This window comes from Rosa chinensis, chromosome 4, assembly GCF_002994745.2.
Source record: "Rosa chinensis cultivar Old Blush chromosome 4, RchiOBHm-V2, whole genome shotgun sequence".
Lineage (NCBI taxonomy): Eukaryota > Viridiplantae > Streptophyta > Magnoliopsida > Rosales > Rosaceae > Rosa > Rosa chinensis.
Genome location: NC_037091.1, coordinates 52,943,182 through 52,954,357, shown reverse-complemented (window position 1 = coordinate 52,954,357; position 11,176 = coordinate 52,943,182). Strand labels below are relative to the sequence as shown.

Sequence of the window (11,176 nt, the reverse complement as noted above, 5' to 3'; positions counted from 1 at the left end):
CGCTCTTCGTTGACATTCTTCGACAGAGCGAGGTTTGATATCATCATATTCTATGATTCCTTTTGCAACATGATATGCAAATGCATCATCAATAGCCATAGAATTTCTATCCATCATCTCATGTACACTAGTGTAATTCATGGAGATCTCTCTATTTTTTGGAATTGGTTCTGTCATTGGAGCGTCCCCCAATTGATAGTAATTAACCTTCTCAGGCGGGTCCCTTGCGAAAGGTCCCCCACTGATAACTTTTCAAGAGAATAATAACTTGGTCTACATATATACATTTTGCCTATTTACATTTCTGAAGAAAGTTACACGTACATTTATTTCCTGGTACATATATTATAGCATTATCTCATAAAGATAAAAAGAATGCTCTCTAAGATGAGGCACTTGCATGTAATGCTACCAAAGAAGCATAAATGCCATTGCTGATATTGATCAAAGTTCCATGCTTTCCTTTCTCTGCAATGACTCCATTTTTTACCACAGCAATTAAATCTGCACCCTTAATTGTGGATAACCGGTGAGCAACCACGATTGTCGTTCGATCCACCATAACTCGATCCAATGCATCTTGAACCACACGTTCAGATTCAGCATCAAGGGCACTTGTGGCTTCATCTAGTAGTAATATCTTTGGTGCCTTCATAATAGCTCGTGCAATAGCAATTCTTTGCTTCTGTCCCCCGGACAATTGGACCCCTCGCTCACCAGTTATTGTATCGTAACCCTGCATTGTTTTTAAATGTAACATGCATGAGTCTTCTACATTTATGCAGCGACATGGTAAAATATATATAAAAATAGTGATTGTAGCTGAAAGAATCTGCTAAAACTTGTTAAATTATACTCACATGTTGTAAACTACTAATGAACTGGTGTGCATTTGCGAGTTCTGCAGCAGCTATAATGTCAGCCTCGGTTGCCTCTCCATCCTTTCCATATGCAATGTTGGCTCGGATAGTGTCGTTAAACAGCAGAGGCTCCTGGCTCACCAGCCCCATTTGCTGCCTCAACCATTTCAATTGCAGTTTTTGGATTTTGATTCCATCCAATGTAATGTGACCTGAATTAGGATTGTAAAATCTTTGAATCAATGAGATCACTGTTGATTTCCCACTTCCACTTTCACCAACCAGAGCAATTGTCTGAATAATATCACTCAAAGTGTCAGTTCTGGAACCTTATGTATTTCTGGAATATAGATAAAATATATAATACTACATGACACCAAGTTACCTTGCCATGACTAATGGTCAAGCGAAGATTGTTGAAAATATGCACGTCAGGTCTACTGGGATACTTGAAACTGACATGGTGAAATTCAATTTCTCCCTTCAAGTTTGCTATAGTCATCCCGGAGTTATCACTAGAGTCTATTTTTGATTTCCGGTCAAGAATTGCGAATATGGAAGCAGCAGAGACCCTTCCTCTACTTGCATCAGGTGCTAGGGAGGTCGCTTGAGCAAGTCCAATAGAAGTCATAGTGAGAGCAAAGAAAACCTGCAAGAGAAAAACATTAACAATGGACTGCTAAAGACTTGATTGGTCTAAAGTAACTAGTACTTATTTAAGAGTTGCCAATACAGTAAATAAATGTTTGTAACACAGCTTACCTGGAAAACAGCAGAGAATGTTGTCTTGCCTGCCCCAACAAGTAGACCTCCAGTATAAAAGCTTAAGGCAAACACTGAAAACTGCAAAAATAGTGATAGCCCAAAACCTATCCCAGTAACTAACCCTTGTCTTATCCCTGCCTTAACAGGGCCTTCACATTTTTTCTGGTACAATTCAATCACCTTCTCTTCAGCACAAAAGGAAGCAATTGTCCGAATACTCCCCACAGCATCATTGGCTATTTGGCTCGCATCTTCATACATTTTCTGCCACCGTTTATTATGTCAGTACTGGATTAAAGTGATCAGTTTTCTATATGGAATATATAAGAATTGAAATTTTTGCTTGAGCTATGAGTCTGAATAGTACTCGTCCAAATTACCACATCTTTTTTTAGTTTTCTTGTTTACTTATTTTATTATTATTATTTTTTTATAATAAAGTTTGGACTCGGGGAAAATCGGGAAATACCTTGGCATCCTCACTGAATCCTTTCATGAACTGGACTTGTAAATATCCATTTAGTCCTAATAAAGGAAACAGAACAAGGATTATAAGAGCCAGTTGCCAATTTGCAACAAAAGCAATGATCAGCCCAGAAATTGCAGTTGCCATGTTCTCAACAACCAAACCTAGAACATCTCCAACCAGCCCTCTTAAAGACGCTGCATCTGTAGAAAGCCTTGCGCCAATGGCACCACTCGAGTGTTCAGCTTCATCAAACCAACTTATTTCCATGTAAACCACCTTCTCAAAGCACATGGCTCGGATTCGTTTGATTAGCCTACATCCTGCCACAGCAAAAAGGTATGCTCTTGCTGGACTAGCCAATAAAGATGTCATTCCAAGAAGAAAAAACATTAATGCCCAAAACTTTGAATCTTTACGGAGTTCATGAGGTGGCTCAAAGAACGTTTTGATTACACTTGCCATCAAACTCCCAAAAATAGGGAAGATTACCCCATTAACTGCTGCAGCTAGTGTACCTAGAAATAGAACTGGGATCTCTGGCTTGTTCAGGCAAGCCAGTCGTCGAAGTGAGACTTTGGGAGGCCCTTTTGATTGTGCTGAAGCAGGAACATCAGGTTCTACAGGTGTTGTTTCAAGCATACTGCTTGCGGTAGAAATACCAAATGAGAGTGCGAACGAGATAGGACTACTATTTCTTCTTGGAGATGATCTACTGTTTCTTCTTGGAGATTCTGCACTAATGAATTGTGATAAAGAATCATGAACATTTAGACCAGTATGTTCCGACACAATATGGGTTTCTTGCAACCTTATAAGCTGGCTATATGCTCCATCAGGATCCCTAATTAGCTCCCAATGCGGTCCTGCTCAGTTGAGAATGATCAGTACCTTAAGTATTCATGACTTGAGAATATTAAGAAACTGATGATCATCAGATGTAGGCGTTCAAACGTTAACACAAGAAAATGATTACAAATTCATTACCTTTTTCAGCAATCGTTCCTTGATGTATTACAGCAATGGTGTCAGCATTCCTCACTGTGCTCAAGCGGTGGGCTACTATGACAGTAGTACGGTTAATCATTATTCTGTCCAGTGCCTCCTGCACAATTTTCTCAGATTTTGTGTCAAGAGCGCTTGTGGCTTCATCTAACAGTAGGATTCTTGGGTTCTTCAGAATTGCTCTAGCTATAGCAACTCTTTGCTTTTGTCCCCCAGATAGCTGAGTTCCATGCTCACCAACCATTGTGTCTATTCCCTAAATTAACAATTCACAAAAACCACAAATCAGAACTACGGAATCATGCTAAACTATATATTGAAATAAATTAAAACTTGGGTAAACATTTCATACTTAAATGTAATTCACCATAATATATGTCACTTGATTGTCTCAGGAAGCTTCCATCATTATGAAAAATCAAGAATTCAATAAGACAAGAAAAAGATACTGAAAGAAAGTATAGATTTAAAACCTGAGGCAGTAAATCTATGAATTTTGCAGCATTGGCAAGCTCAGCGGCAGCCTTTATTTCTTCAGTAGTTGCACCATCCTTTCCATAGGCAATGTTATCTTTAATGCTACCAGTAAACAAAACTGGTTCCTGGCTCACGAGGCCTATTTTCTGTCTGATCCATTTCAGTTGGAACTCTTTGAGATTAACACCATCAATAAGAACTTCACCAGCCTGTGGGTCATAGAATCTCTCAATCAGACTGATTATAGTCGATTTACCACTTCCGCTCTGTCCAACCAAAGCAGCAGTTGCTCCACTAGGTATTGAGAGACAAAATCCATGTAGTATCTGCTCGTCCGGTCGTGAGGGATAACTAAAATCAACATCCTTCAGTTCTATGTCTCCATGAATATCTTGTAACACTCGCCCTTTAGTGTCATACGCATCTATCTCTGGCTTTCTTTTAATTGTCTCAAACATCTTATAAGCCGCAGCTTGTCCAGGAGCAAATGCACTAATGCACGGAGATGCTTTCCCAAGAGACCTGAAAATTTAGCAACAAAAAATTTTCATACCTCATAATTTCTGCAGCACAAAATATCAAACTGAGTGAAGGGGAAGTAGTCGATCAGTCAACTTTGAATATACTTGCAGCGCAGACATAGATACAAATCTGATAAAGTCCAACTTACACAGAGCCAATCAAGACAGCAAAAATTACATTGATGACATCTCCTCCTTTATATCCTTTTTCAAGTATCATTATTCCGCCAAACCATACGGCCAAAGCGTAAGTACAGAATACCATGAGGATAACCGCACCAAAACCCAAACCAGACGCCCAACCCTCTTGCACAGCCGACTTGTAGGCTTTAGTTAAGGAGGCATTGTAGTTAGATATGGCCAGCTTCTCCCCTGTGAATGATGCAACCTGCATGTGAAATAATCCTCAGTTGTAGTTCTACACAGAGAAAAAAAAAAGAATAAAAAAGAATAAAAAGAATTAAAAAATATATATATTCATACAGTTCTGATTGAACCAATTGTCTCCTCTACAACAGTAGCCCCTTCAGAATATGCAGCTTGTCCATGGGACGCCAATTTCACCATGAAATGGTTCAAGACAGCAGTAGTGAAGACAACAGGGGGAATAGAGGATAGCATGACAAGGGTGAGAAGCCATCCCTTAGTAAGTGCTATTCCGAAGCCCCCAATGAACGTTGCAACTAACTGAATGAAACTCCCTACCTGCAATCAGGAAAAGGAATGATATAAAGGGTTATAGGAGAAAAGCAAAAACTTGAGGCCTTTTTCTGGCATGTAATTACATACCTTCTCGCCCATCGCCTCTTGAATAAGCACAGTATCACCTGACATCCTCCCAACAATTTCCCCAGAGTTGATTTCTTTATCAAAATACCCTACATCTTGCCTCAATATGGTTTTCAAGTATAGACTTCGTATTCGTGCAGCCTGTCTCTCTCCAGTGATCATCCAGCAAGACATCTCTGGCAGAAAGCAAATTAATCCAAGAACTTCAGTTTCTAATAAGCAAAACTATATTTATTAATGCAACACAAATAGTGTTTCAGCAGGGAACACAATTTACTTACGTAGAAATGATGCAGCAGCAGCCCCCAGAGCCAAGTAAAAGAACTTAAGAGCCACCTGACGATATTGATTTCCCAAATTAGCTTTTATTAGATTAGTTAGCAACAGTTACGTACATATATAGAATTAAGAGAACAATATAGAGTTGTTTAATGCAGTACTCCATTTAATATTCGAGAATAAGAAAACCAAAACAGAATTTGTTTTTCTTCTTTTCCTTTTCGTTGAAAGTAAACTTGTTGATACAAATTCTGGTGAAACCAGAGAAACGCAAATATTGTTAACAGGGATGACTATAGATGTTTTAGTCACAGTAGACCTCATTACCTTGGAAACAGCATTAGCCACTTCTTTGTTCTTCCTAGTTTCTCCAAACGAATTAATCATATCTCCCATGAGTATGGTCATTAGGGGCATACAGAGTCCATTTCCAACAGCGCTGATTGTACCAGTAGACATTAGCATGTAATCCACAGAATCAGCAAAGGAGAAAAGCTTGTAATATGGTACTGTATTTGTTCCGTCCTCCTTGCTCTTGTTTGTATCTTGTTCATGTTCTTTGGAAACCGCCGCCACTGCTGAGTGGCTATTCGATGAAATGCCTTGCTCGGTGACTGCATCTCCATCCGTAGGATTCAATTCAGCCATGTTTTTGAGAGCACCTCAGAAAAGGGTGATGAGATGACAGCTGCAACACAAGACAAAACAAATGATAATCTGGTAAAAATTAAAAGAGAAACTGATATAAAACAAGGATTGAAATGAACACAAAGAGAAAATAACCAAGAGACCTAATCACGTATGCTAAAGAGAAGACATAACAACATACACCATATATCCAAGCTTAAAAGTGTTGCAGGAAAAGTAAAATATCAATAGAGTGCTGAATTAGATCAAAGGACTACTGAGCAATCAGGTTGACCACTTCTCTGGAAATGAATTGATGAACTTGTTGTATTTTCATTCAAGCATTGCTTTATAAGCTAGCAATCAACTTACAACCTACAACTGGCATGGACAAATCATGTCGGCTCATGCATAGTGAAACATTCAAACTGTCCAAAAAAATTATAACAATAATACTGGTAGCTTGATGAAATACCATTCTCTCCTCTCCTTGCTCAGCTGCTCTGACATTAACTAGGTAGAGTCGGGTAATTTGGGTACTATCATTTCAAGTCCACTATTCTTCTGCTTACAGAATTGCAATGCAGCCGCCCTCACATCTTGGTATGGAATTATATGCATGGTTCTACATACCAGTAGTCTATTGTACTCCATCATCATACTCGTCATATACAGTACTTTTATAAAAAAAAAACCATCTTCGTCACATAGTAACACAAATTACTCTTCTTCTTCTTCTTGTACTTTTTTTTTAGTCAATCATATGACATGTCCTAGAAAAAAAGGGAAAACACATATGACATATCATATAGTCCATTATGAATTATTATACATAATAGTAGTCATTAATCATTTGTCTTTTATCTCAGCATTTTCAATATGAAATTTCTGGAGAAATGGTGAGTTTGGAATCATGCATAGCGATAAAAGAAGGAGACTTTATATTGGTCCACTCTGTCGATGCTTGAAAGAGAAGCTGGGATTTTTATGCATAATGATCACTTATATTATAACCACAAAAACATCAATATCATACAGCTTGACACACAGGAGGGAGACACCAGAAACTATCCTATTCAATAAAACTGAGAGCTGAAAACAACATACTGTTGCTTTAGTACCAAAATATCACAACTAGTGAATGCAAACAAAACTTACTTCCAAACCCATTTGTTTCTTCTTCTTGTTGTTTTCATTGTGACACCAGTAGAAAACCCAGACCAAAAGCAACTTCCATACTAGTCTAGTATTTATACCTATTGTGTCTTGGCTTCTTTTGTCATAAGTGTCTTTGTTGTTTTGTGCATTTGGTTGTATGCTTTTTGCCTCTTGGGCATAAAAAAAAAAATAAAAAAAAACTTCCATACTAGTCATTCATTGGTGAAATCACAAGCCTCCATGCCAACCACTCCAGACACTCTGGTTTCAGCCAATATATATATGAATGGTATGCCAATTGCTTCTAAATATGACCGGAAAATTGTTGACACGGCCGGAATATTGGGTGGTGTGCAGAGGAGTGAGGGAGGTAACGAGAGAACTTTTTTCGTGGGTTTACTTTCTGAATCATCATTAGATATTTGAGTGTTAGGATTCATAAACTAGGCCCAAGGAAGTGGGTGAAATTGTCTATTCATAAACTAGGCCCAAGTAGAAAGTACTAGCCGATTCGGCCCCATGGAGTGGCCCAATTACTCTAGGTAATTGGTATGATTTGGAAATTAATCAATTGATTAATCTGGTCATGAAACTACACTATGAGATGAAGAAGAGAAATTCTTTACACCACATCCACTATCGAGCAAGTTTGAGTTGACGTAACATGAAACCTATAAGTCCGAAAGCACCATGTGTGGAGACAAAAGTTCACCGACCACCTAATTGACACTAATGAGTAAATCTACTTGCGTTTTAGGACCCCAACAATTTTTTTTTGTTTTTTGTTTTTTCATGTTAATATTACTTTATCTCCCGAAGGCGATATATCTGCTGTATTTGTTCAAGTAAATCCCTATTTGTGTGTCTGGCGCAAACTCTAGGTTACTTGACCTAGTGGTAATAGGGTTTTAATTAGAGAGACTCTCGGAGAATATCTTAGAGATATCCATTCATTGTATGATTACATTTCCTCATACAATTCATATTCTATGCATTGTAATCCTCTATATAAAGAGGCCCTATTATTAATGAGAACACACAGCAATTTTCTCTCAATTCTCGTTTTCCTAAAACACGTTATCAACACGACGTCCTAACCCTTAAACAAATAGCCAAACCCCAAATTCGAATACAAAACCTTGAAGCTTTTCTGCCTCCACCTCAAAACTTAAAGCCCTCGACCCCAGAAATCCAGAACAGGTGGCAAAACCACCAGAACCGGCCGGAAACCTACCGAATCGGCCACTGGAAGCTCCATACAACTCGCAGCAAATATTCCACCGGTTCACCTTCTTCCGAACCTCCGATTGCTACCAAATTCTTCCACCAATAGCATCTTGACCCCAGGTTTCTGGAACCTAAACCAGATCCTCTGAAACCGGCCAAAAATTGACCTGACCGGCCAGACCAGTAGATGAGTTCCAGGCAAGAGAAAAAAAAAAAAAGAAAAAAAAAAGGAGAAAGTGACACAGCCCAACGTCAGGAGCCCAGAAGAAGAAAGCCTTCGGCCCAGAGGCCCACTAACCCAAGCCCAGATTAGCCGGCTGACATCAGCCCAGCAGCCCACTAACGTCAGCCCAGCATCATCTGCCACGTCAGCAAGCTGTCAGCAGCCACGTCAGCAACCACGTCAGCACCGGTCAACTCTAGCCAACATCAGTTGACCGTTTTTGGTCAACTTTCTGGCCGCCGCCAGTGACTTTTTCCTTCCACATTTTCCTGTCAAAATTTCCGGCGACCTATTTCGAGGTATTTTTTTTATTAAAAGTTCCCCATTTTTTAAGTTTTTATTTCTTTTCTCGGGGACTTGCAATCTCCCTTCTTCTACCCCCCCTTTCTTATTCATAGGGGAGACCAAAAGCCGAACTGTGGGGGTTCGTGTTCACTCCAAGCTTAGAGCTTGTTGAGATCTGCAAACTTAGTTTGTAGAGAATTTATGATCGAACACTTACGTCATTGTTTCGATCTAATCCAATACCTCTTGGAATTGAATTTCTTGGAAGCGATTACGCTCAGAAATTCTTAAATTCTTGGAAGCGATTACACTCAGAAATTCATAATTTATTGGGAGCAACCACTCTCAGAAATTTTATATGTTTTCGTGGTAGCTTTTACGCTCCGAAACTAACCCTAATTTCTTGTTCTCTTTCAGGATGAGTAACCTGAACAAATTGGACTTTGTTCCATTGGGAACAACTGGCTCTGGATATCACAGGTGGGTTCGTGATGTCCGCCAGCATTTCAAAGCCGATGGAATTCTAGATACGATTCTCGAGCCTAGCCAGGACGTGCTAACTGTTGAGCAAGCTCAAGCTTTGGAAGCAAATAGAGCAGCCTTAGAGGCAAATAAGGCGAAATCCATCATCCTAATGACTCGTCATATGGATAATTCGCTCCAGTACGAGTGTATGAATGAAGAAGACCCCAGAAGGTTGTGGGTCTCACTCAAAGAAAGATTTGGCAACGTTCGTGACTGTCTGCTTCCTGACCAAGAAGTGAGATGACATAACCTCTGCTTCTGTGATTTCAAGTTAGTTCTTGACTACAACTTGGAAACACTTCGCATTAAATCCTTAATGGAATTCTGTGGTAAAGATCACAGATGCGATGTTGATTGAGAAGACTCTCTCTACCTTCCCCGTCTCTACATTGATGGCTGTTAAGAGCTATCGAATCGATGTTACTGCAGGACAGATCACAAGGTTTCATAAGCTTATTGGAGCTATGAATGTCGCTGAAAAGCATGACAACATTCTTGTGAAGAACTATAATTCGAGATCCGTGGAAACAGAGCATATTCCGGAATCCAATTATAGTCGCGCCCCTATAGGCGAACACAGAACCGAAGAGGTCAACGTGGAAAGAGAGAGGGAGGCAACGCCTCTGGCCATGTTGGTGGCACCACCAACACTAAGATCCATCTAAATGACGCTTTCAAAGCATCTCAATCAATGGAGTCTGAGCAAAGAGATGTATGTTCTCAATGTGGAGTATCCAGTCATTGGGCACACATTTGTAGAGCTCGTGAAGAAATTGTCACCGCTTACAAAGCATATTGTGAAGCAAGAGAAGCTCACTATGTGGAACAAGAAGATCAAGAAGATGATCTAGAGTGAAGGGTTAAAGACTACAAATCTGGCTGGGATCAATAGAACGCCAATTCTGTTTAAGTCTTTATTTTTTCAAGAGATGTAATGAGCAATTGTCATATATTTTTGTAGTAGATGCAAATGGTTTAGTCTCTCTTCAAAGTATGCTCACCCAAAGTAAGTGTGATACCTAAGAAGGTTATGAGATTAGTGGTACTTAAGCGAGCCTTGCTCCACCAACATCTCTCTACTCACCTGGTCACATTTATTTTGGAATTACCAAAAGAAGTTAGACGACTACCATTGTTTTGCATTAGCTAGCATTTTGGATTAGATTTTCTTTGGTCAAAGAGACAATGATGTAACTCCGTTGGCTTATGAATAAAATTTCGAGTTCTTTTCATTATGACCCAATTTTGATTCTGAGCATATTACTTTGTGACTACGATGGCTGGGCCATCAGTATTAATTCAAGGACATGGAATAGCCCAAGTTCCACTTGCCAAATGACACCTTGATTACTGTCACAGAAACTCTCTACGCTCTTAGGGCAAATCGTACCAGCCAACGGATTCCATGCGAAAACGCATGTAGAAAACGGAAATGAGTTCCTTTGCAATGCCTCTAACGATTGCGAACAAAGGCGCATCTTAGAGAAGTTTATGTGTCTCTCTAGTGGACCCTATGTCACTATTCAAGTTATTAAATCCAATGAAGTTATGAGAGAAGATCTCTTGGATTAGACACATATTGGCTTTGTCACGATAGGATAGGTCATCCTAGTCATGATATGATGATCCGTTTACTAAAGACTTCACATGGACATCGTTTCTTTCGAGCAAAACGAAGCATGAATCAAAAGTTGATTTCTGGACTAAGCGTGACCGACGCTGCTACCTAGGGTACCACCTCCGTCCACCACCAGCCTAGGGCTGGTGCAGTCCCTATCCATGATGCCATGGATGGCGTCCATCATGGTGATGGCGCCCTAGGTGATGCTGCAATTACCAACTTGCTTCAAATAGCATTTCAGACGCTCAAGCCCAACTGAAATTCTCATTGGTTGCTTCTAAAGCCTCTTGCTCGTTTTACAAAGCCCGTTCCTTCGAGAAATTAGGACTGAGACCGTCCAATGCAAAG

The 11,176-nt window shown here is 39.7% G+C and overlaps 1 protein-coding gene across 1 annotated transcript; it reads right to left on the bottom strand.

The window, feature by feature from the left end:
• Positions 1–305: 305 nt before the first annotated feature.
• LOC112198152 (ABC transporter B family member 11) lies at positions 306–6,093 on the bottom strand. The gene is made up of 13 exons (XM_024339216.2): positions 5,992–6,093; positions 5,490–5,850; positions 5,165–5,219; positions 4,884–5,059; positions 4,578–4,799; positions 4,244–4,482; positions 3,570–4,095; positions 3,079–3,352; positions 2,095–2,957; positions 1,623–1,889; positions 1,246–1,509; positions 861–1,154; positions 306–736 (listed from the first exon to the last, which is right to left on the bottom strand). The coding sequence occupies exons 2-13, from the start codon at positions 5,808–5,810 to the stop codon at positions 383–385; spliced, it is 3,855 nt and encodes a 1,284-aa protein (XP_024194984.1). The 5' UTR covers positions 5,811–5,850; positions 5,992–6,093; the 3' UTR covers positions 306–382.
• Positions 6,094–11,176: the final 5,083 nt, after the last annotated feature.